Here is a 27,079-nt window from a genome sequence, read left to right as displayed (position 1 = left end):
AGTGGCATGTCCCCATGCAGGTTGCCACCCCTTCGGCTTTCTGCAAGCATTGCCGTTTGGATGCCAGCTCTAGATCAGACGTGGCATTCTGACAGGCGGTTAATAGAAACCTGTTTGCTTAAGGAGAGTCTCCTCTCCACCCTGGGGCTACACTCAGTTGTAATCGCCCATGCAGTATGGAGGAAAGGCGATGGGACGTGAGAGTAATTATAAGATACTCACCGTAGTGACTAACGTCTTAGTCCTTAGTCCCCTTTCTTCCATACGTCCCACCATCCTCCCCCCTAATATAACTGGTGTCATTAGGCAATGTTTATCTATTGTCGATGCCTCTATAGGGACTGAGGTGTCCCGCCGGAGGCCAGGGTCAGGGCAGCACATGCTCCCAGCGCCGCACACCCGCGCGCCTCCAAATTTAAAGGGGAAGGTTTTTTTCTGGTGAAAAAGTTTGGTCTGCCGTCCCTAGGAAGGGACGCCCATGCAGTATGGATACTCATTTGGAAGTACTGCACTAACATTTAGCTATACCCCACTCCAACGTGTGTACATTCATCCATTAGTGCATGGTAATAATTTTAGATTATATATAAGACAAAGAAAAGCCCTTGGACTGGACAGCCAACGACTTGCTGTGGATTGAGAAATTGTATTCATGCAGCAGCTGGAGTGATACCTTTTTGCCATGTTAACCATACAGTTACCTACTGCTGGTTGATGGGCTGACTAACTGACCGGGGTAGCTAGTGCTAATTTGCTCAAAACGTGATGGAACATGATTAATACAATGTAGCGAGCAAGCTTGAACTAGATCAAGAGAATGGGGAGGTTCCTCCCACCTCTGAGAAATGTTTTTTAAAAACCTGGTGAAAATCACACACCTTTCAGCATGATTTTTCCAAAATAACCAGAAAACTGCATATGTTTCTTAGTAATCCAAAGGGAAACCAAATACTGTAACCCTAATAAGATGTGGCCAGCAGACGAGATACAAATATACCCAATATGACATAACTAACAAATGAAAAGCATTTTCAATTCCAACATAGCTTTTTAAACAGTGACATGTGTGGTTATATTCCATTACCATGTGAGTTGCATGTACTAGAAATGCAGTATGGACAGAACATACTGCAGTAAAAATGAAAGACATATTTACAATACCAACATGGATTACCCAATTGTTAATACATTTAAATTCAAAGATACATAATATAAAACAAATGATTGCAGCACTCTTCTCTCTACAGAAAGTACAGCAAGGTCCTGTAACCTAGATTGCCCCATTGTACGTCTGAGCCAATTATTAAGTCTCTGTAAAGTACTGAAAGTTCTCTCGCAGCTACAACTGCTCACTGTCACAGTTAAAGCAATTTGAATCAATGTTTTACAGTTGGAAACAATAGAGGATCTAAAAGCTTGTACACTTGAACCATTGAGAGAGTTTTACCTTTCTGTTGCTTTGTGTTTGGGGAAGTGATTAATACCAAAGCAGATTACGGTAGTTATATGCATTTATGTTAAATTATGCTTTGATAGTCTTTAATGTTCCGAAACAGAGTGGATTAACATGATTGCCAACCTCTGCATGCATTACCCCATATTTACATTAATTTATGTATGTTGCTGGGGTTGCAATTATTCTCTCACATTCTGCCTTTGGAACAGCGACTTGCTGCGGAGTCCGGCGATGAGTTAGCTCGGCTGGCTAAAGCGCAAACAAAAGTAGAGCACTTTGTTTTACAAGAGAGAGGTAACACATCACACAACATTACTTAGACCTGAAAGGCGCTGCATGGTTCAACTTTACATATGTCTACATGCTTTCTCATATGAGGCATCGACCCTCTTTACTATAGAGTTCCTGGAGTGGAGACCATGCAAATGACATCACATCGGAGATACAGGGGTGAGAGATCACCTTAATAAGTGAGCGGGGACAGACTTTGTCAGAACAGATGGATATCTTGGTTGACATGTGTGGTTATATTCCATTACCATGTGAGTTGCATGTACTAGAAATGCAGTATGGACAGAACATACTGCAGTAAAAATGAAACACATTTACAATACCAACATGGATTACGCAATTGTTAATACATTTATTGGTGGTCATTGGGATCCTCCATTTCAAAATGCCTTTACAAAATTGTCCACGCTATGCACACATGTTTTATTGTAAAGTATTTTTTGTTTGCTGCTATTCGAGTAGCCAAAGAAGAAAATGCATAGTACATGTCTGTCATTAAAATAATCTAAACCCCCAATCACGATTTTGAGAGGGAGATTAGTCATTGTGTAATACAGAATTTACACATGGCACCTGAAATGTTCCATACATGAAAAACATCGGAAGGATTGCTATATTTTACACCAAACAAAGTGTCCAGAGACAGTCTGAAAAGACAAGCATTGCACACTTTTGCTAGAACCTGTCCCACTCCAAATAAAAAGTAACAAAACACTCACCCATGACTAACTACACTATAAGAGTCAGGGCTCTTGCATTGCTTAGATTGAAAATAAAGGGAATCGTAATCCTTTGTGTACAAAGGCAACAAAGCAGGAAAATTAGTAATGCTGCACGTTGGGGGAAGCTTGCATTATGTTTGAATGTGCAACTACGGCTACTGAACTATATACATCTGTCTGGGGCGCAAACCCTTGATCTGCCTAACACACGTGTCTGCTTTGACATGGTGCACAATCTACGCGCCTCGAGAGGAACCTTTACGTGCCAGCCAGTATAACACAATACTACAGGTCCGAGTCACAGATAAGTGTCACAGATAAGTGATCTAATATCTCCACCAATAAAGCGCATTTGCAAGAAATGTTTGACAACCTACACTTGATGCACAACTCACACATCCTTTGTTTAGTCCTTATGACTTCCATACAGAAGAGAGCAACAGGAATGGGTGGTGTCTTGTGAGAAAACATGCACCTAGCAGCTGGCTCATGTGGGCTACCCGTCATAATCCCATTTCGTTTTATGGCCTGTCTCCCCAATTTCACTTGTTGCTAAAAAGTGTGTTCATGATATTAACTGCTCACTGTAACGATCATCAGCTTATTCACTTGGGGAGGATAAAAGGCTGAGCCTCGTGCACGCGACTACCATCAGCAAACATAGCTGAGCCTGACCCTCTGAGCTGCCTTAATTGCATGCAAGTCACTGAGCAGCACTTCATTGTCTTTGAGTCTTGCTACTTGCTAGCCTTTGCACTTTTAGCTAATTTCATCTCCCAATATAAAGAGCCGGTGTAATTTACACCTGGTCCAAGGCAGATTGAGTGTGAACGGAAGGGTCGTGTATCATCATAAACCCTCATGCAGCAGGCGTGACCCCCCCAGTGCGGAAATAGAGACCTTTATACTAGGAGGGGAGTAGGTGAAAGCAACACAGACCTAAATGTTCTTTCAATTGAACCCCATTCCCCCTGAGATCCTTTTCCATATTTATTTGCAACAAACAATGTTCACTGTAAATTATGGGTATACCTGGGCACATGATGACAATAGCTGCCAAAACGGTTTGAGTACCTGGGTATGCAATGGCCTTAACTAGGAAATGTGAGCATTTGGGCATACCGCATATGACACTACAGCAATACCTGGCTATACAATACAAACTGCTCACTCAGAAAAACCTAACCGGTTAATCTTTGAAATTTGAATACAGTATAATGCATTTTTGCTTATTGTGTACCTGTCGCAATTCTTACGTTTTCTCGTTATTCTCCAGCATGGGGTCTGGCATGGATTCACATGCTCATGAATATTCCCCGTCGTCAGGCTGGGAATCCTCGGTAAAGAAAAAACCAGTATCAGTTTCGTTTCTGATCTGTCTTTCGTAGTAATAACCAATCACTGGTCTCTGCGTCATACTGACCACAGCCAATGACTGCCCTCTACCTAAGCACCGCCTCTGGCAGCCATCTTCAGATTTTTACCGCACGTTCATGTGTTGGGATCCTCGTGCTATTGCTCTCGAGCGTTAGTGCTATTTTTCGCGCTTTTTCACAAAAAACTTCAATTCTTTCGGTCAAAAGAGCCTCAAGCTCCACCGATCCTACATCCGATCAACGGGGACCCGTGTCGGATTCGTCTGTGCCCCTCAAGGGTGAAGATTTCGTCGAGCTACACTTCGGAGGACTCCAGAAGCTTCTCAGGCCCGGTCTCGGAGATGGCCCAGGAGAAGGGAAGCTCGACGCCCGGAAAGCTGTTCAGGGTCTGCCCTGGATGCCAGCTGCAGAACGTCTTTAAGGAAGACGAACACTCTTTCTGCCTTTACTGCCTTCATGAGGACAAAACGCACGTGGAGAAGGACTGTGCGTTTTGCGGCAACATGTCGGAACGGACCATGAAGGACCGTCATCAACGTCTCGCCAACTGGCTGGAGGGTAAGAGCCCGTCTGGCGAGAAGAAGAAGAAATCCGAGCGGTCTTCTAAGACCTTTGAGGGCGCCCCGGCGACGGGGGCCCAACATAAGGCCAAGCACCGCGAGTCCGCTGGCACCGGGAGCGCCGAATGGTCGGGCTCTACGGGCGCCAGGCAGGGCGCACCCTCCCCGGCACCATCAACCACGAGCCAACGCTCTGGGTCGGGTAAGAGGAAGGCCGAGCACCCGGCGAAGCTCCTGGAGAGGCCCCGGTCGAGCTCTAAGGCAGAGGAGGAGCGTGGCAGTGCCCCCTCCCTCAAGGATAAGGCGGTGAGCGCACCTAAGGTGGTGAAGGCCTTGATCCATCCGACCAAGCCCTCTATCGAAACGGTCGCGGCGGCCCTGGCTCAGCCTGTGGAGGCTGCGCCAGTGGTGGCGACCTCAGGGCCCAGAATCTCCCTGCCTCCTCGGAGGGAGTCTTCTTTTGTGCCCATCGATAGGACCCCCGTGAAACCCTCCGTGGGGAAGAAGAAGGGGGGGCAGGGCGTCGTCGTAGATTCGGCCTCAACCTCAGAAGAGGAGCTGATCGAGGTCTTAAGCCACGGCCTAGGCGTGGAACAAGGCCAGCCCGTCGGAATGGACCCCGACGCGGGTGACGACGACGACATCGTCGAGGATACCGACGGGGCCCCTGCTCGCCCGTCGGATTCCCCTCTGCCAGCGCCGCGAGACAACTCGGCGGCCATTTTGTTGGCCATACAGTCCTTATGCACCGAGATAAGGACGAGACTACCGTTACCGACGGAGGAACCTCTCCCGTCGGGGGATCCAGAACCGGGACCTTCTGGTGTTCCCCCTACCAAGAAAAGAAGGATCCATCCTCCACCTCCTTTTCAACCGTCGCGCCCCGTCCAGCCCTCCTCCCCGTCCACCCGAGGGGATGATACGGGGACTGACACGGCAGCGACGGGTACGGACGACGAGGCATACGACGAGGATTTTCCGTCGTCGCCCCCCACCAGGGCTTCTCCGCCCGACGAGATCGGATCTTTCCACTCCATGATCTCCAGGGCTTCCGAGCTTTTCCAACTCTGCCCTGAGGAGAAGAAAAAGGAAGGCTTCCTTTATCAGCGGCGCGAGGCCAAGAGGAAGACGGTCCTCGCAGTGCCTCTGTTGGACGACATTTGGGATGAGGGCCTTTCCCTCCTCAAGAACCCTTCCACTACGCCAGCTAGAAGAGACCGGTACGAGAAAAAGTACCGGGTCCCGGACACGGCCCCCCTATGCCTCCGGGCGCAGCCTACCCCGGACTCCGTCGTCTCCGCGGCAGCCAGGAAGAAAGCGGGGGGGGGTGCGGCCTCCACATCGACTTCCCCGCCGGACGGCGAGGGAAAGAAATTGGATGCTATGGGACGTAGAGTCATCTCGTCGGCAGCGACGACGATTAAAGCGGCCAACGCCTTGGCTATCGTGGCCCGCTACGACAGGGAGCTCTGGTACAAGATAGCTCCCCTGCTGGATTTTCTGCCGGACGACAAGAGGGCGGAGGCCCTTGAGATCCTCCAGGAAGGTGAAGTGGCTTCTGACCACGCCATCACCGTGGCGACGGACATCGCCGACACTGGGTTCCGCCAGCTGGGCAACGGCGTTTGCCTTCGACGTCGTGGATGGCTCAAAGCTACGGACTTTCGGCAGGACGTCCAGACCAGAGTCCTGGACATGCCCTTCGACGGGAACAACCTGTTTGGGAAGACAGTGGACGATTCCCTTCAGGCCATCAAGGCGGATACTGAGACGGCCCGGGCCCTTGGAGTCCTGCAGCAACGACGGACGCCCTTTCGGAGCGGCGGAGGCAAGGGCGCCTCCAAAGGTTCCGGCGGCGGTTTCGCTTCCTACCGTCAAGCGGCCCGCTCGTCGTCGCAAGAGGCCTACAGAGGACGAGGCAAGTCTAGCGGACCCCGCTGTCGTCGCCAAGGAGGTCAAGGCGGCAAGGCCGCGTCCAAGCAGGATTGAACCGGCCGTGGGGTCGGGCCCCCACCGAAGCACCCCGGCGGGAGGCCGGCTGGCGGGCTTCGTCAGCGTGTGGGAGTCCATCTCCACCGACCGTTGGGTGCTGGACGCCCTGGCCCGGGGCCACGCGCTCGAGTTTCAAAGAAGGTGCCCGCGCGTCCCCCCCGTGGCCAGGAAAGAACTTCACGTCCCTCAACTTCTCCTGGAGGTAAAGGCGATGCTCAGAAAGGGCGCCATCGAACTCGTCCCAAAGAGGCTTCGGGGCTCCGGAGTCTACTCGCGATACTTCCTCGTGAAGAAGAAGAATGGAGGATGGCGCCCCATCCTGGACCTGCGACGGCTGAACAAGTTCATCAAGGCGCAGAAGTTCCGGATGGTCACCCTCCAGCACGTCCTGGGTCAACTGGAGGAAGGAGACTTCCTATCGTCGTTGGATTTGGAGGATGCCTACTTCCACATTCCCATCCTAAAGGGGCACCGAAAATTCCTCAGGTTCGTGGTCCAAGGGCGTCATTACCAGTTCAAAGCCCTTCCCTTCGGACTACGGTCGGCACCCAGGGTATTCACCAAGTGCCTCGCGCCGGTGGCGGCGCAGCTGCGCCGCGAGGGGATTCACGTCTACCCCTACCTGGACGACTGGCTCATCCGCGCCAAGACGAAGGAGCTCGCCGTGGTCCACACGGCAAGGACCGTCCAACTCCTCACGGACCTGGGATTCTCCGTGAACTACGCCAAATCCCACCTGGTGCCCGCGCAAGTCGCACTGTTTCTGGGAGCGAGGCTCGACACAGTGTCCCTTCTGGCCTCCCCGTCGGAGGAGAGGACCAGGACCATCTTGGGCAAGGTGCAACGGATGTTGGTGGCCGACGCGGCCAAAGTGAGATCCATCAAGTCCCTCCTCGGGATGATGTCTTCCTGCATCTACCTCATTCCCATGTGCAGGCTCCGGATGCGCCCGTTGCAAGAATTCCTGGATGCGCGCTGGATCCAGACGACGGGCAGCTTCGAGGAAAGGATCAAGCTCGACGAGAGTTTCCGACGAGCGATACGGTGGTGGGGCACCCGCGCGCATCTGACGGCGGGCATGGACTTCCAGACCCCAGCCCACCAGGAGACTGTGACCACGGATGCCTCCCTGGAAGGGTGGGGAGCGCACACCGAAAATCTGCACGCAAGGGGACTCTGGCTCCCGACGGAGAAGTCCCTGCATATCAACGTCCTGGAGCTCTGTGCAGTGTTTTGGGCCCTCAGGTCCTTCCTTCCGTCCCTCAAGGGCAAGGTGGTGAGGATCTTCACCGACAACACCACCACCATGTTTTACATCAGGAAACAGGGCGGAACCAGGTCCCCAGCGCTGTCCAAGGAGGCGCAGGACCTGTGGCATTGGGCCGTCGCCCAAGGGATTTTTCTGGCGCCGTTTCACCTGGCAGGGATAAAAAACACCATCGCCGACTCACTCAGCAGGGAGCTGCGCTCGTGCCACGAGTGGGAACTACGGCAGGATCTGGTGGATCGCCTCTTCCGACGGTGGGGCACACCCCAGATCGACCTGTTCGCGACGGCGACGAACACCAAGTGCCGGAGGTTCGCCAGCAGGTTTCCCCAGACGAGGAGCATGGGCGATGCTTTCTCGTTCCCCTGGGAGGGCCTGTTCCTCTACGCGTTCCCTCCCTTGCCTCTGCTAATCCGGCTCGTCAACCAGCTCAAGAGGTCACGGTGCAGGATGATCCTCGTCGCACCTGCGTGGCCGAGGCAGATATGGTTCCCGGACCTTCTGGACTTGTCAGCGTCCCCGCCGATCAAGCTGCCGGCGGACGCGGATCTACTCTCCAGGGAAGGAGGCGCCATCCTCCACCACGACCCGAAGTCGCTGAACTTGCAGGCCTGGCTCCTGCAGCGCTAGAGTTTGGAGGATACGACATACCAGCCGATTGCAGAGAGGTTCTTGCAAAGGCCAGGGCGTCCTCGACTCTTAAATGCTACGGACACAAATGGAAGAGGTTCTCTGTCTGGTGCCACGCACAGAAGATTAACCCTCTACGGATTACGGCTCCCCAAGTACTGCCGTACCTGCTGACGCTGGCCAAAGCTGGTTTGGCACACGCGTCCATCAAGATTCATCTTGCTGCGATCTCCCGATACACCAGAACCACGGGGCGGACGTCCTTGTGGTCTCATCGTCTGGTGAAAGAGTTCATGAAGGGACTGTTCAGATCGTTCCCGCCGGTGAAGGCTCCGGCCCCGGCGTGGGAGCTCAACGTGGTGCTGACCAAGCTCATGGGACCTCCGTTCGAGCCTCTGCACTCGGCCCCGTTGAAGTTTCTATCGTGGAAAACAGCTTTTCTTGTGGCCATCACCTCCGCACGACGAGTGGGAGAGATCCAGGCCCTTTCCTGCAAGGCCCCGTACTTGACTTTCCACGACACGAGGGTAGTGCTCAGGACGCACCCCTCCTTCATGCCCAAGGTACCGTCGGACTTCCATCTCAACGAACCCTTGGTGTTACCTGTGTTCTTCCCGTCGCCTTCGTCGCCGGCTGAGAGGACTTTGCACTCGCTGGATGTAGCTAGAGCGCTGAAGTTCTACGTGGACCGCACGAAGGGGTTTCGGAAGACGTCACAACTCTTTGTGAACTTTGGACCTGTCAATCAGGGGAAGGCTCTCTCGAAGGCTTCCATCTCCAGATGGCTCTCTGGCTGTATCATGTACTGTCACCGGTTGGCAAACCGACCGCTGCCTGGCCGTCCGAGAGCCCATTCCACCAGAGCGATCGCAGCTACCACGGCGTTCCTATCTGGTGTGCCCCTGCTGGACATATGCAGGGCTGCTACGTGGAGGTCGACGCACACCTTCACGAAATTCTACTGCGTCGACCGGGATTCCAGGGAGGAGTCCAGGGTCGGCCAAGCAGTGCTGCGCAACCTGTTCGCCTGAGGTGAGCCTGGTGAGGAGGTAAGATGCTTAATGTTGAGTTGATGTGATGCTTAATGTTGAGCCTTTGCCACCTCCCGTGGTTGTGCATGTGTGTACTGCTATGTATTCTTTATTCATGAGCATGTGAATCCATGCCAGACCCCATGCTGGAGAAGGAACAAGTTACTTACCTGTAACTGTTGTTCTCCAGCATGGGTCTGGCATGGATTCACATGCGAACCCTCCCGCCTACCCCTCTGCGGCTCTTCACTTGGTCATACTGCCACTTCACGTGCTTCCAAATCTGAAGATGGCTGCCAGAGGCGGTGCTTAGGTAGAGGGCAGTCATTGGCTGTGGTCAGTATGACGCAGAGACCAGTGATTGGTTATTACTACGAAAGACAGATCAGAAACGAAACTGATACTGGTTTTTTCTTTACCGAGGATTCCCAGCCTGACGACGGGGAATATTCATGAGCATGTGAATCCATGCCAGACCCATGCTGGAGAACAACAGTTACAGGTAAGTAACTTGTTCCTTCTCCTTTCCATACTAGCTCCGTAGATTCAGGTAATGCGTATGTGCAGCTTCCTTTGCAATGCGCCTTAAAATATTTTCCGACGCCGTCTCTCTGCTTCTGCTACTGGTGGGTCTTGCTTGGGGTTGCAGACACAATTCTACCATCACCATTTTCTCCCCTATTCCCGCCTCATCTCTCTTCTAGGCCAGGATCTTAAAAGCAACATGAGAGCCGAGGCACCCCTTTCTCCTTCAGCATCGCTGGCTTCGTTCCTCGCTTATTTCGTCAGCCGGGAGATGCGTTTGATTGGCTTTTCAGCCCAACTAAGGCAGCGGGCTGTGGGGTCAAGGCAGGAGAAAGGGCTCCTTCTGGCAAGTGGGAAATAGGCCATGACATTGTTGCGGCCGGGCCTGACAAAGCCTGGTGGTCTGGTCCGTACCCCACTTACCCCCACTCTTAACGGCAGGTAAGCCAATAAGGGACTGGGGGTGTGGTTAGGCATGACGCTAGACTAACATTTTCTTTTGGTGGGACAGGGGGGGCTAACCCAAATGTTGTGAGAGAAGGTCTATGTGCAGAGGCTGTGGGGGAGGGGCAAACTTACTTGTGTGGGGGCAGCATACATTTTTACACATTAATTAAAAATACTGTTCTGGATGGTGCAGCTTCAATGTTACACACAGTTAATTCTCTTCATGTCTGAAACCACACACTTAACGAGTGCTGTGAGAATGTCCCCCCGCCTCCAATCACTTCCCTGCTGGCATTCAAGTACTAGCACCCCATCACTATTTCAATCTTTATATGTAAAGCCGAATGTATGTATGTGTGTATGTGTGTCCGGTTATACAAATCTACACCGTTGAACCCACCGCTACCAAATTTTTTATGGATTCCTCATTTGCCTGGGGCAAGAGTGTTGTCTGTTTGGATGCCAAACATTAACTCCGTAGACACCCTAATTTACTGATGCTTACCCTGATTCACTACAGTAGGTACTAGAAGAAGGCAACATTTGGAAAAGTGTCTGAAGCAAAATGTTCGATGTGTTGATTATTCCTCTGAAATGTATTACTACTGTATACAGTACGAAAGTGTTTATTAAAATGTAAAGTTTTTTTTATCACGCCACTCTAAATATGCAAAATGGCAAGGTTACAGTTTACTTAAGTTCATTCACAAGAAGAGAGCCCAATCAATCAATCTTCCTTGGACACTTTCTCAAATGTGCTGAAGCTGTTTAGTGACTGAAACATGCCGCACAAAAAACGAACAACACTTGGAAATGCTCCATCTGATGCAAAGTGAAAATCAATATCAAGAGCTTCTGAAACGCAACAACAAACAGCAGCACGACTTGCCGACCAGAGGACAAGAGCAACATCCTCCAGGGCACATGAGACACCACTCGATCAGGACACCTGCAACGCCGGGTACCCCAGCTAGTTGCCTATAAATGTCTGCTCTATATAGGAAATGGAATGCAGGCTTTAACACATTGCATTAAATGGGCACGTAAATATAATATAAATATGACTTACCTGTAGCAATTGCATTAGCAAAGCAGGTGTGCATGGGGCCCGGGCCAGCTCTGCAAAATTAAATTCTTCACATGAGGCCCGGGTGGGGCACACCAGGTGGCAGCTCGCTCGCAGAGAGCATTGGGCAGGCAAGGCACAGGCATCTCTCACCTGCAGTTGCGCATGTGAGTGAGCTGGGGCACGTGTATTTCAGGCTCAGGCGCTCCCATACCCCACAACGTGCAATCGCAGCCACGGATGGCACGGATAGTTGCAGGCCAGGAGGAGGCAGCGACGATTGTGTGTTTCGTTCGGTTTACCATTTAATTTATTGATTAAATACATTAAATGGGATCTATCTTATTTGTGAACGTTGCTGCCTGAATCTCCCTGTGCTGTGTCTGTGTATTATTGTTACTCAGATCGAAGTGTGCAGCGGGCCAGTAGTAGCATGTTCGGGGCTAGTCTTTGTTTGTAGCTCACTGATCTCCATCCGGGCTACAACCAAAGGATCCGGGGCTATAGTCCCACCTTGCTAAGCCTTTGGCTCAAAGAGACCCACATTTGTATGCAAGACAAAACGAGGTTCTGATTGCAGATGTATCCCCATGTCTACCAGGCAAATGCGAAAGACAACATGGCAGGGACCCTGATAGCTTTCAAGCACATGCCCAATGTGGTGCCCAATGTGGTGGTCCTAGAGTCGAAGGGGGACAAACAAGGGAGATACATTTTTGTCATATTCTGCATTAACACAGACCCGTTTACCCTAGTGATGGTATTTGCATTGAACTCCAGACAGGATGGGTTTCTCAGGATGACAATGGCAGAACAGGAAGGAATGACAGGGGAATACGTCATTTTGATTGGAGATTTGCATGTGGCATGGGTACTGGGGAGCAGATCATAGCAGGGCGGGGCATACAAACCAGGGCACACCACCTCAATAACAAAGAGAAATTCAAGGGAATGGGGCTGGTGGATGTCTGGCGCACATGTAGGTGCTCAGAAACGGGACACACATACTATTCACTCGTCCATAGGACTCTATCTCACAAAGACTACATTTGGCCGTCTACCCGGTTAGCGGGGCAAGTCCGGTGCACTGTCTGACCATGCCACCCAGAGTGCGACGATAGACACGATGCAAGTACAGAAGGGGGCTCTGGCATTGGTCCCTCCCGGATTGGATACTGGGGGACCCAGTCATGCCTGAGATGGTGGAGGGGAAATTTTGGTCCTACGTTCAGGACAACGGCATGCCTGACATCTCCCTGGGGATCTGGTGGGACGCTTTCAAATCAGTTATAAGGGGAGAATTGATTGCTCTCAAAGCCTCCAGGGACAAACGGAATAGGAGACTGGAAGAAAAATTGGAATCACAACTTAAAGATATTATGCCTAAAATGGGACATTTCCCAACGAGAACCACGCTGAAAATCTGTAGGGCAATCGGATGCCAGCTAGATCTGCTGAAGGCCAAAAATGCTGAGACGAGTCTCCTTAATGCGAAGCAGAGGTACTATTTGAGGGGGAAAAGAGCGGGGAGACTCTTGGCGGGGCAACTTAGAGGGGAGCGTCCCAGACAATCTTGAAAATTAGGGACAGAACGGGGGGGACGTGGTGGACACAGAGGGAATTCTAAAGTGATTTGAGCCCTTTTAGGGGGATCTTTACACCTCAGGCATACCTCAAGGGTGCCCACAAAAGGCGTATCTAAGCACGAAAGAACTGCTGACTCTTGCAGATGAAGACAAAGTAACATTAGACAGGGATATCACATAATAGGAAATTTGCGTATCAATCGGGAACCTACCCCCGAACCTATCCCTGATGGCTTCATGGCCACCTTCTACAAGAAATATCGATCTGCTCTTGCCCCACACTTAACGCAATTATATAATTCCTTTCAGGTGGTAGGGGGCATCACGAAGTCCTTGGATTAAGCTAAATTAGTGGTATTCCTGAAGCAGGGTAAAGATCCAACAAGCTGTGGCTCATACTGTCCGATAGCTTTAATAAATATTGATGCGAATCATTGGATGGCTTTCACAAGATCATTCATTACTCTTAGTGTCTGGAGCAGATGGCCCTCCTGGCCCTAGGCAACACCCCTCTGCCCGACACATCAACAGTGTTGAGCCAATCATCTTTAGTTACGTGTGGCGTCTGCTCCGAATGAAGCGCAATTAGGGGGGGCTTGTGCTCCTGCGTTTGATCAGAAGGTCGCACCATTTCCATCCAACTTTGCCCAAACTGCTCAGTATTTCTTATCCCCAAGGTTGTACTTAAGGGTCTGTTGCCAAAGGAGCACAAGAGCCTACCATCTTCTCACAGAAGCTGCTAGTCAAGCCCACTATATAAATGAGTTCTGGCTTCTATTTCAGAGCCAGCGAGTCATTGGTGCCACACTGTGCCCCCTGCAGCGCAAAATGTTTTCCGATGACCGCGGATGCTGAAACAAATATCTAAGATGAGATCTGGGGGATAAGTCTCTATTAGAAATAGAAATGTTGGGATAGGGTTTCAGTTTAGGATTTAAAGTTTCAGGTGTCTTGCAAGGTTACTTTATCAGTAGTCATAGTGAGTTTGCATGTGCATGCCAAATAATTGGTTCCACAAAGCACTGTTGTGCTACTCAAAGACCTGAACTGGAATCTATATTTTTCATCCTTGCTAATTCTTTGAAATTGGATGTATAGTACATCTCTTAAAATACACTGTGCTGAAGACATTCGAATCTTCGCTTTTCAACCTTTCTGATGTCTAACATGAGCCACAAACTGCTTCGCAAAGATGCACTGTTTTTAATCACTTACTTGAACTGAAAATTGATTCTGCATTTTTCAAGTTCATCTAACCTGTAACAGCAGCTAACATTGAGATATAAATTACATCTTGACTTGGCCAATGTACTGAAAGAATATGAACTAGAATATTTACTTTCCAACTATCTTGTTATGCTGGATACCAACTGTCCAGTCTGCCATCACTGACTCTTGTCACTCATTTTCTGTGCTACTAGAATTCATAGTACTCCTATGTCTCGTACCCTTTCCTCCATCCTGTATGGGCATGCCTCGCGAGAGACGCGAACGGAACCTCTTTTCTACAAGAAAGACATTTCCACTTTAAATTTACTTGCGCATGGGAGTGCGGCCCTGGGAGCTCAAGCTCCCTTAACCCTGCCCACCAGCGCCACACCTCAGTCCCATTTTCCGTGTCGACGGGAATGGACCGATACCACCAGTTCTCCTGGGTGAGGCCTCAAGCCTCGTAATTCCACGCACTTTACCCGAAATCTTTTAGTTTCTTATTCTTTTACAGATACTGGGAACACCGTCCACCGGTGCCCTTGTTTGTCCCCGGCTCATGTCGGCTTCGACTGGCTTTAGCAGGTGCCCATCGTGCAATGTTTTCTCTCACGCCCAGGTCGCTTAAACACTGGCTCGTGCGTTGGAGAGAGCTGTTAAACAGGACTCCTCCACAGAAAATCAAGGACTACGTCCGGAGGAAGACAAAGAAGGTAGGTGCCTTATTTTCCAAAGCACCGCAAAGGCGACTACTTCCCGGGGAAGCCCTCTGGTGGGAGAGGTCAATCTGACCCTCGCACCGGTTCAGGAACCACCGAGGCTCACGCAGCTACCGGCCTCACGTCCGAGAGTTCCAAGGGTCCTACCGGTTCCACAGCCGAGGGACCTGTGAGCTCTACTACTACCAGGACTCTTCTAGAGGGGTCCTTACCCGAGGGGGCCTATACGTACGGCCAGCACTACTGGCCTCGAGGCTGAGGAGACCAAGCCTACCGGGTGTACACCTGAGGTGCAGGGCGGGGCAGAGCCGATGCAGACAGGCATGCAGGCCAAGCCCAGGAACACCCCGGCTACAGCTCCACGTGCTCAAGGCACGGACAAAATGGCGGCGGCACGAGACAAGATGGCTGCCACTCCCGATCATCAAGGGCGGGAACCCACACCGGCAAGTGCGGAGGTCCGCCAGACAGGTCATCAACAGAGGAGAAGTTTTACTCCAAGGGCAGACTGGGTACCAATGACACCTGTCACCTGGACCACGTCATACACCAACATCTCTGGTTCCAGGTACAGTGACCGCATGTACGGACAAGAGCTGGGGAGGCAGCGGTAGTATTTGCCTCTGGTGCAGGATCAAGCTCAGCCAGCCTGTGAGGACAGGTTTTTCGACAAATTCATGTCTCTCATGTGATCTCCACAAATGGGCTCCATTCTCAGGGGCATCATCAAGGACATGTTACATCTGGCTTCACCCGTGCAGCCCACCCCATGCTCCCGCCTCTGCAGCAGCCCGTTCCTGAGGCTCTAGCAGCCCTGGTGCAGGACACCGAAATCTGGCACAGGACATTATGGAGGCCACGGTAGGCCTCATCGACACGGCTAACGGAGCGATCTGTCTGGCACTGAACATGAGGCACACAACCTGGCTAAAAGCACCAGGTTCAACCTGGATGTTCAGGATAGAATCCTGGGCCTTCCGTTCGAAGGGGGTGATCTTTTCCACTTAACAACTGATAAGAGTTTGACATGAAGAAGAGCAGCTCTCGACAGCCAAGTGGCTCGCGATCCTTACCAAGCCAGCAGCGAAGCCTTTCACATAGGCATAGGCTCGCTCAGACAAGGGGGGTAGTTTTTGCGGGTTTCAGGAACACAAAACCAGGCAGCCTGACGGATCTAACAGTCAGCACAGGCGAAAACACCACAAACCCTCAAGTAAGGGTTCTTCCAGTCCCCCTCCCACTCATCAGCATCTGACCAGAAGAAAGAATGACAATTCGTGTCAGGTCCGCAGCACCCCGGTTGGGTGCAGGCTGGCCCTGCAAAGTCAAGTTTGGCAGACAAAGTTTGCGGATGCATAGGTCATCTCAGTTATGTCCTGGGGCTTCCAGTTATCTCTTCCTCTCCTTCTCCTATCCCGAGTTTTGCCCCTCTCCCACAGATCAGTACGCAATCACTCCTAGCAGAGGTTCGCTCTCTTTTAGGGAGTGAGGTGGTAAAGGAGGTCCCTCGCCCCCAGTAGGGGCATGTCTTTTACTCCTGCATCTTTGTTGTTTAAAAGAAGAACCGGCGGACCTGCGAGTGGTGTTAAATTTGTCCTCCCTCAATCTTTACCTACCCCTGCACAAGTTCAAGATGGGGACGCCAGCTCTCATAGCAGAGACACTGTGTGGGGGGAGACTGGATGTTCTCCCTGGGCCTGAAGGACGTGTATCTCCACGTTCCTATTGTGCAGCCTCATCAGGCCTTCCTCACGTTCCGGGTCATGGGCCTGCATTTCCAGCACAAGGTTCTGCCGTTTTTGTTAAATTCAGCTCAGAGAGTCTTCACAAGGCTCATGAATGCGGTGGCAGCTCTCCTCAGGTCAGAGGGGCTGCAGGTCTATTGGTATCTCGATGACTGGTTAGTCAGGGCCTCGTCTCCAGCGCAGGTTTGAGCCTCAACGGACAGGCTCATCACCCTATTCGACCTGTGGTTTTCAATCAACTACCAGAAATCTCAGCACATCCCTACACAGACACTGGTGTTTCTGGACCTGTTGTGGGAGACACAGCAGCAGAGGGTATTCCACATGGGTGACAAAGTTACTGCGATTCAGAGGGCAGTCTCCCATTTCCGCAGCAGGTCAATCACCATGGCCTGGTGGTATCAACACCTTCTGGCAGCATGCCTCCTGGCGGTTCCGTACACCAGACACTGCATGAGGAGGCTTCAGTTGCATTTTGCGGATTCCTGGGGTCAGGAGTCGGGCCATCAGGTGGCCCAGATCTCCATGCTGCACCATCTGGACCACAATCCCAAATGGTGGCAGTTGGAGGAGAACATCTTGGTGGGCACACCGTTCCGTCCACCCCCCATAGAGTACACCATTACCACAGACTCCTGCCTTCATGGGTGGGGAGCCACTCTGGGAGGGAGCGACTCAGGGAACGCACCCCATGCATGGGCTCTGGACCCAGACTGACCCACAGAATCACATCAACTGGCTGGAACTTATGTCCTTTCTCCCGACCATCAATGGCAGGTTTGTGTGAATTCAGACAGACAACACGACCTGCATGTACTATATCAACAAACGGGGGGCATCAGATCCCTGCAGCTGTGCTTGCTAACCCTAGAAATCTGGGAATGGGCTATCAGTCAGCAGGAGTGGATCTCGCTGGTTCACCTTCCGGGATAATCCAACCTGAAGCAGACCGACTCAGTCGACTGGCCGCCGTCATTTACGAGTGGCAAGTGAATAGGAGAGTACTCCAGGAAGTGTTCAGCAGATGCGGCCACTCCACCACAGATCTATTTGCGACAGTAAACAACCGGACTTGTCAGCAATTTGCGTCCTAGGGAGGAAGGGGATGCAACTCTTTAGGGGATGCACTCCAGGTACCCTGTGAAAGGATGTGGGCATATGCATTCCCACCCAATATCGCTGGTGCACAAGATGGTGAGCAAGATCAGGAACTCCAGGAACTTGAAGATAATCCTCATAGCGCCTCGCTGGCTGACACGTCACTGCAACAGCTGTCAACCCAGCCGAAGATGGTACGTCCCCTCGGCAAGGGCCCTCCACTAGTGCAGCAGGGAGGTGCAGTGCTACACCCCTCCCCGGAGAGGCTAGCCCTAGCGGTCTGGTTCCTGAGCAGCTAACCCTCCAGCACCTTCAGTTGTCTAGCGACAATCTGGAGATCATTCAAAGTGCCAGAAGTCGAGCTACGCGCAAGCAGTACAAAAGCAAATGGACGAGATTCTGTTTTTGGGCTAAGGAAAATGGGGTGAATCTACTGACATGCACCCGGGACCAAGTCCTATTCTCTTTTCATTCTCAGCCCATCTTGCCAGGTCAATACCTGCTGGACCTACCTGGCAGCTCTTGGCGCATACAGGAACTCACTCTCCTGTCTTCGGCCAATCCCGTAGTGAAAAAACACCTGTCATCCCTGACCAGGCTGTATCCTGCAGTCAAACGCATGCATCCCGTTTGGGACCTCAGCAGTGCTAAGTGGTCTTACTTCAGCTCGTAGAGTGAGTGAGATCCAGGCGTTAGTCACCTCAGAGCCATACACTAGATTTCACAAAGACAAGGTTGTGCTTTGCACGTACGCAAAGTTCCTTACAAAGGTGGTATCATTCTTTCATATAAACGAGAAGATTGTGCTCCCCACATTCTTCCAGGACCCCAAGGAAGACGCAGAGAAAACGCTCCACTGTTTGGATGTCAGCAGTATTGAAAAACTATCTGGCAGAACGAAGGGCACCTGCAAGACGGACGCACTTTTTTTGTAACATTTGGAGGCTCCAGGCCTGTGCAGCAAGCCTCCAAGGAATCCATAGCTCGATGAATGGCAGCAGCGATCCAGGCGGCATACAAGGTTCAACGTAAGGATCCACTGCAGGGCATACATGCGCATGCAGTCAAAGTCAAGGTGACCGCAGTCGCGTTCCAGCGCCACGTTCCCTTGGCCAGTGCCAAGGCAGATGCAGCAATCGGCCAAGCAGTGCTGTGTAATCGATTTGGCTAGAGGGTCATGTTCTCCTCCCCAGGACGTTGTCAGTTGTAATCGCCCATACAGGATGGAGGAAAGGGGTCGGGACGTAGGAGTAATTGTTACTCACCGGAGTGACTAACATACTCCTATTCCATAGCCCTCTTTCCTCCATACGTCCCACCATCCATCCCCCTATAATAAAACCAGTGATGTTAGTGTAATACAGCTGATGCGTCAAAGGTGTGGCGCGGGTGGGCAGGATTAAGGGAGCCCACACTCCCGGGGCCACGCCCCCACGTGCCCGTAAATTTACAGGGGAAATTTATTTTCCTGGTGGAAAAGATGTTCCGTTCCCGTCCCTCGCGACGGACAACCATACAGGATGGAGGAAAGGGGACTATGGACTAGGAGCACGTTAGTCACTCCGGTGAGTAACACTTAATTTTTCGCTTAGTGTTACATTGTATCATTCTCGAAGCACTATGTAAAGAAAAGCCAGACCTATTAGCTTTGTGAGTACTTTTTTGAATTTGTTGTGAAATTGGTTGTAAGGAATAGTCAAAAAGGCAAGTGAATCTCTGGTAAATATCAATGCTGGAGAACAACACTTAAGAATGTAGTCTTAATTATTCCTGGACCTTTTCTTAGATTTTTGATAGTTCTTTGGCTCAACATAAATAGGTTTACTTTGTAGTACTGGGCAGTATTTCTTACAATCCCATGTATTTCATGATTCAAAATTTTTGAGCTGACGAATGATTTTAAACACTGATGTTTTGAGGAACTTCGGTGAGCATGTGTGTTCTCTTCTTTGTAGCTTCAAGCACAGTGGTCACAACCGCTACCACAGTTGCCGGTACTGGCCAGACCTTCCAGATAACGAGCACTCCAGTGACCATGGCAGGGAAAGTGCTTACCAAACTTCCTATCCCAGCCAACAGCAAAATCGTCGCTCTCAATGTGCCAGCAACTCAAGGTATTGATTGTAAAGAGGTAAAAAAGAAACAGGCTGTTAACATTCAGTCCCATTGACTCTATGCTTGACCAGCAATGTAGTGATCATAATTATCGATATTTACCATTTTCTATGAAGCACAAACAGCTAATATTTGGAACCCTTTTCTCTAGTTTGAGCATCGGGTAATACCAGAGATATCTAGTATTGCTGGCATAACTTTGAGTGATATTACCCATTAACTTTTGCTGTCCTTCCGAGCTCCCACCTTCACTTTTCCCTATCAGCCGGGCCATTTTAGTTGACTTTTCATTTCCTTAAGTACCTTTTTTATATTTTGAGTTTTAGTAAGTGTCAAAGCAACTCCTAAAGCACATGTTATGCACATCATTCCTTGTTGTACTGGTTGATAGGTCAGTAATAACTTCAGCACTGAGGCTGGGTGTTATTTGTAAGTTTCATTAGGTGTTCTAATGCTCATCTTGAGAATACAACACAGCTGAAAGATAGAGATCTTAGTCCTTAAGCTTGATTCAGGTTTGGGAGATTCATTCCTGCCCCGTTGTGTGGGATATGGGAGGAGTCAGCCTGCGACTGGACAACTGGGTGTCCCTTAAGTGCACCTGATTCTCCCAGTGGTAAATGCAGTGGAGCAGGCAAGCAAGCACTCTGAGGAATGGAGTCGAGCAGTGTGGTTAGTTATAGTAAGCATATTATAATATTCAATAGGGAAAGTCCTTTAAGATATATTAAATATATGGGTGTTCGGGTCAGCATGCATTTTCTTTTTGCTGCATTCCCTTCATCGACATCCAGGAAACCCCCTAATCTTTTGCTTTTGTTTTACACCTGATCTGACTTCGTTAAGTAAAGACGTACTGCTACGTCCAATCCCCTTTCCTCCATCCTTGTGGGGCATCCCCCAACATCGGGATGGTACCAGAATCTTTGGCAGTGAAAAATTGAGCTTCTCCTTTAAATTTAGTATAACGTGGGGGTGTGACAGTGGTCTCTGGCGTGGGAACCCTTGCCAAGGATCCGCCCTCCGGCACCTTACCTCAGTCGCCTTTTCCACACGGACGGTATCAACCTGGCAGCCAGCGCAGAGTCTTTTTTAGCTTTCCGCTTGCTCCCTGTTTTGTTTTTCAATCTTCTTTAACCTCCCTTCGGTGCCTCGCCTCCCCCGGTGTATGTCGGCCACAGGAGTTTGCAAGAGATATGCCTCATGCGACCCCTCGTTCCCGGCCTCGGACCGCCATGCACTTGAGTTTCTTCGGCTCGACCACCTCTGGGACGCATGTGCAGTTTACAGCGCTCTCGTCACAGAGCATTGATGAATCGGTTGTCGCAGTGGAGGGAGATCTTCTACACTTCTCTGCCCGACCTTAAGGTGTCTCCAGAACCTCTCGTCAAGACAAGGTAGGCCCTCGGTTCAGCACGACTCTGCAGCGCAGCGGCTCCTTCCCCGGGGTTCCCACTGACAGGGTTCCTCAGATTCAGGTTCTTATAGGCCCTAGGCTTCTAAGGCTACCAGCTCCCAAGCTGAGGGGCTCAGGGGCCCAACCGAGCTGTCCTCGGAAGGGTGATCAAGTTTGTCCTTTTCTCAGACCCCAAGGGGTAAGGGAGTGTTGGGTGCCACCTCCAAGAGTCAGTCCATAGAATGATCCAGCGCGGCTAGCCACCAGAGCTTGCTCTGGGGTCATGAGTCATGGTGTTGACACTACTGGCCATCTGGCCGAAGGCTCAGGGCCTACCAGAATGATCTGAGGTAGACGCGTCCGCTTCAGGTGCAAGACCAAAGATGTATCCTCCAATGACTGAGGCCTTTCGTGGCTAACCGCCTTCGCGCCCTCCCATTGTTTCAAGATGGCAGAGAGGCACCCGACAGAGTCTGCCAGGTCAGTGGCCATCTTGGATCAAACTCGAGGCCTGCCCGTGCTCTCACCCATTGAATGGGTTTTGCAGGAAGAACCCAGTCCCCTTTCTTCGGGAAGTGGCAGCGGATTGTACAGTACAGGTATCTGGTCTCCTCGGGGGTACATCTACCCATCGCAACCTTGTGGCTACACACCTGAGTCGCCTTAGCGCTTTGACCAGGAGCAGAGACCCAGCACCTCAGAGGGCTGGGCCCCTAGGAACCCAGCGGCTTGCGAGGACCGCTTCTTCGAGCACTTCCTCTTCCTCATGTGTTCCCCTCAGATGAAGGGTCTCTTAGTGAAGGTCATCCTGCAAGTGGCACCCACCGGCCCCCTCCTCTTGGTGGTACTCCTGTTCTTCCGGCACTGCTGGTTCTGGGGGCGGTCCCTCCTACAGTCCAGGCCCTACCAGTTGTTCAGACCACTCCTCCTCCTCCTCTACCACCAAGGCCTCCCCCTCAACAGGTATGGTAGTATAGGTGCAGGGACTCAGCCAGTTAGTTACTGGCCCCACTTGGCACACCACCGTATGTATTCAACAATTCATAAGAGATTCATAGACACATTCAGTTTAATCAACATAAATAAAACCAATCGGGTATTTTTCAAACAGAGGATCTCAACACAGGATCCAAAAACAAGTAATTCTTAATCTCAACTAATAAAGTTTGATCTCATGTAGGTACATTCATCTCCTATACACACAGAATCAGTTCTAGGACAGAATATTTCTCATAAGTCATTTTATGTAGAGCAATTCCCTTGAAATATCATGTTAACATCATAACATTGTTTCCAATCTTTTCACAATGTTCATAACCCAAAACATTGAAAACCCACACTGTGGGTTAATGCTACCCTGGGTACAGGGAATACTCATGCTTTCTTTATTTTCACATATATGCAAAAAGGCTCCTTATATGATAATACATGGCCAACGCGTTTTGGATTAGAGCATAATCCATCTTCAGGACAAAGAAGACCTAATTGTTCCAAATGACGTTCACCCTTGTATAAGTGCACCTTCAAACTTGAAACCAGGAACTCAAATCACCGGAAAGACGCCCATACTGGGGATCTAAACGCCACCACAACGTGGACAGAGGTAGGGTCAAAAAGGTACTTGACGATTCCAGGGACAGTTCATCAGGAAAAAGAGAAAAGAGAAAAGCTCTGCACTAGGTACTACAGTTCCCAGAGACCTTTGCCAAGCTCATTAAGAAACATCAGGCGCTTCAGCGCCAGCGCTTCTGAGCTTAGCCAGTATTCGCCATCATCCGTGGTCTCGCCGGCCCGGTCTCTGCCACTCGGGTAAATCCCTCTTTCCTCTTATTCCCTTTGCAAAGTTACCTGTTTATGCTCATTTACTCAATCATGGGTTTCCTAAAAGGAGAATCCCTATCCTTAGCTGCCCTCCGAGCAAACTGGATCGCGCTCATTAACAGACTGAAACATTCCAGATAAACTCCCATATCACAATTGAAGAGCCCACATTAGACCCACTCTCATGCTAGCTCCCAAGTGGCCTCTAAAAGAAAACACCCCTGAATTAAAATCCGTACCTGACCTTCAAAGCAATGCTGACCTGCCTCTGATAAAACGACAGAGGTCACCTCACTAAAAATGGCACTTCTAAATCCGAAGTCTTTAAATAATCACGCAACTAACATCTGACATAATTATAGATCAAGAGCTTTACATATTGTGCCTTACAGAAACATGGATACACAATGCTACTGGACCTGCCATTAGCACGGCAGTCCCACGTGGATATTCCATTCTCTGTAAGAATCGATAATCGTGGGTGGGAAGGGGGAAGCAGAGCCATAATTGCAAGAACAGAGCTTGGCCTGTTCTCTGCCCGAATTGCCTGCCATGAGTGCGAGATACTTCTTGCTAAATGGAATCTAAACCCTAACAGCTTCATTAACATTGTTCTCCTCTACAGACCGCCAAGTCCAATGCCAAAATGTAACGATTAACTAATTCATATTCTAAGCACCCTGGAAGGTACTAATAGGTCCACACTTCTCCTCAGGGACTTTAGCAGATGGAAAGGCGATAGGACCGATAAAGAGGCTATCCAACTTGAAAGCGACCTCAACAACATCCAATAATGCCACCGTTAATGATAAAAATGATCTACTCGGTTGGTTTTGCACCAATTAACTAATCTTTCAAGAAGACCTGACCCTTCCATATGGTCTGATCACCATTCCATAGAATGGACCCTACAGCTACCTTGTGCACTTGAAAAACTCCTATATCCTGCCAAATCCCTCAGCAGCAGGAATTATAAGAAATTGGACCCAACTGAGCTTTCAACATGCTTAAATACCATCATGAAGGATACTTCAGTTGTAGACATCCTACAAACCATGAAACCTGCTGCTTGCTCAGAGAACATTGTTCCCTCCAAAATAATTCTTTCCCACAAGGACATATTCGAGGGGATTGGGTCCTCTGACGTATTCCATATCTATGACATGTAATCACCACAGCTGTGCTGCTTCCGAAAATCTTCTGCGTCTTGCGTTGATGTCGACACGCCGCCCTCGAGGACCTCCTCCGACGGCTGACGTCACTGGATGTTATAAGTAGGACGCACGACGCCCGTAGCCTCAGTTCCGTTTTTTCCGCGAACGTGTTCGCTTCGGAGATCTCGGCGCGCCTCGACTCTTTAGAGTATGTTCTTTCTCGGTTCTTCGAACCTGTTCGTATTGTGAAGTATATTCTCCGTGAAGATGTCTACCTCGTCTTCCACCCCGCGTCCGGGCTTTAAGAAGTGCGGGGACTGTGGGTCTAAGATGTCGGTGACGGACGCGCACAACGCCTGCCTCAGGGAGGCCCATGACACAGATGACTGTGTCGACTGCCAGTCGCTCACGTCCAAAGCCTTGCGGGAGCGCAAGAAGTTGTTGTCGGTAGGTAAGGTGTCCAAGTCACGGAAGTCGAGGTCTGCGGGGCTTTCGCCGGATGATTCGAGGGGCGACTCTCCGCATCGTCGTCGGAAGTCCAGTGGGTCTCGGTCCCAGAGTCGGTCCCGCTACTCCTCTGCCTCTTTGAGGCACTCCCGGAAGTGCCGTCATCGGTCGCCTTCCCCGTCCTCATCCGAGGACTCTGCCCGTCGGCGGGTCGCTTATCTCACCAAGAATGCGACACCGGAGGAATGGGCTTCCTTCGGGAAGAAAATGTTAGCAATTCTCGAATCGCAGGGCATTGGTCCGTCCGTGCCTCAGAGTGGGGTCGGTCGTGATCGGTCGAGAGACACTGCTCGCACGCCTTCGGGCTCGGGTGGTCGGCACGATTCCCAGGAGAGGTCCCAATCGAACAAGGGGGAATCGTTCTCGTCATGCCTGCTGGTCCAGGTCCCGATCCTCGATGTGCTCGAGACCGTGTGCACCTGTAGTGTCTTCGAGGAAGACATAGACGCCGGTATCGACGAGGTCGTCGACGGACTCTTTTGAGGCCCCGCCTCCGAAGAAGTCGTCGACGCCATCGGCGCCTTGGCTATAGAGGGACACGCTCGGGGCTCCGGCCTCGAGGCCTGTGTCGACGCCATCGATGATGTCGGTGCCGCATTCGGCGTCGACGCCGATTCACTTGACGCCTTTCTAGGCTGTTTCGACGGGGGTACCCCGGGGCTCGGTGGAACCCCCTAGAAAGGCTCTGGCCAAGGTCAAGCATGGCTTTGTTCCACATTCTGTGCCTTCTTACCGCCATCTTGAGTTTATTTCAGAGGTGGATGAGGGCTCTGGTGATGGCATGGTTCCTGATACGGTGCCAGACAAGATTCTCTCGGGCCATAGCCAGATTGAAGACCTGCGGCAAACCCTGCAAGGTGCCAGTGGGCTGGACACCTCTCCGGAGGTGGAGTTTTGTAGGCCTGAGCCTGGCACTAATGCCAACTCCTCGTACCGGCGCCTTATGTCTAGGGTCACCGAGTACTTGGGTTGGTGTGCTCCCCCAAGGGATTTTCTTCAGGATGACCTTAAGGATATCCTCGACCAAGGTCCACCAACTGACCCGGTACTGCCGTTCCATATGGCTCATCAGAGGAGGGTGGCGGCGGCTTGGACTGCTACGGAGAGTCTCCCGGCAGTGGGCAAGTCTTTGCCGCGAAAATACAGCCCAGCTAGTAGCGACCCCTGCTACTTGACCAAGCACCCCACTCCCGAGAGTTTGGTGGTGCAGGCGGCTACGGCCCCAGCAAAGCAGGCGTCGTATCCTACCATCCCTCCTGATGAGGACGACAAGCGTTTTGACGGCTGGGCGAAGGAAGTGTTTTCTTCAGGGAGTATGGCGCTTCAGGCTGCCAACCCCGTATGTGCCTAGTCACGTTTCACGCACAGTCTGTGGAACTGTTTCTCCTTAGTGGCTGAACATATTCCCAAAGGGGACGAATGGGATGGTTTCCTTGCCATGGTTCAGGATGGCAAGGATGCCATGTGTGAGGCCGTTCAGTCGGGTTTGGACATGGCAGATTGCGTCAGCCGGTCCATGGCGGCGAGCACCGTGATACGCAGGTTTGCGTGGTTGCGGTAGTCGGGGTTTGCTCCTGATGTGCAAGCCTGGCTCCTCGACATGCCCTTTGACGGGGGAACATCTTTTTGGCAGCAAGGCTGACTAGAGCCTTGAGAGGTTGCAGATCTCCAAAGCTGCAGCAAAGTCGTTGGGCGCTGCAGCGAAGTCGTTGGGCGCTGCAGCGAAATCGTTGGGTGCTGCAGTTCGCCAACCTCCGCCTTTTCGTCCTACGGGACAGCAATGGAGGGGAGGTTCCTTTCGTTATTACTCATCCTTTGGTAAAGCGAGAGGAGCTGCCAGTCAAAGGGGCCACCGTAGGAGTGCCAGAGGTGGAAAACAAGGTAATCGAGGCGCCAAGGCCTCTCGGGCTGTTGCCTCTTTGCCCTCAGGCAACGCTGCAGCCGCTCCAGCTCAGTCATGAGGCCATGTCCCATGGTTCATCGGTTGGGGGAAGGCTGGCGCAGCATCTTGCAGAGTGGCGTGCCATTACTTCAGATGTATGGGTTCTGCAGATCATAACCCACGGCTACGGTCTTCCTTTCTGGCAGAGGCCTCAAGACAATCCACCGGGGAATCACTTTGAAGAGTCCGGATCCGCTCCTTGCGCAGGAAATTCAATCCTTGCTGGAGAAAGGTGCCATAGAACTGATGCCTGTAGCGGAGAGGAACAAGGGATGGTATTCCCCTTATTTTTTGATTTCCAAGAAAGACAGGGGTTTGAGACCCATCATGGACTTGAGCGGTTTGAACAAACTCCTCAGGAAGGACAAGTTCAAGATGGTTACTCTCTCTCAAGTCCTCCAGGCCCTTCAACTTCAGGACTGGT

General features: G+C 51.1%; 1 protein-coding gene across 6 annotated transcripts in view; it reads left to right on the top strand.

Moving 5' to 3' along the window:
* Nucleotides 1-27,079, top strand: part of BPTF (bromodomain PHD finger transcription factor) — a 2,119,711-nt gene that overhangs the window by 1,191,844 nt on the left and 900,788 nt on the right. For 4 of the 6 annotated variants that reach the window (XM_069655024.1, XM_069655027.1, XM_069655023.1 and 1 more), the window contains exon 19: nt 19,676-19,834. The exons of the other annotated variants lie outside the window; for them this stretch is intronic. In XM_069655024.1, coding sequence (XP_069511125.1) covers nt 19,676-19,834 — 159 coding nt within the window. The remainder of the gene's footprint in view (nt 1-19,675; nt 19,835-27,079) is intronic. 6 annotated transcript variants of the gene reach the window in all.

The sequence above is a fragment of the Ambystoma mexicanum genome, chromosome 3q (genome assembly GCF_040938575.1).
Source record: "Ambystoma mexicanum isolate Mex_15411 chromosome 3q, UKY_AmexF1_1, whole genome shotgun sequence".
NCBI classification, from domain to species: domain Eukaryota; kingdom Metazoa; phylum Chordata; class Amphibia; order Caudata; family Ambystomatidae; genus Ambystoma; species Ambystoma mexicanum.
Note: the sequence above shows the minus strand (reverse complement) of the source record. Positions and strands in the feature narration are given on the sequence as shown.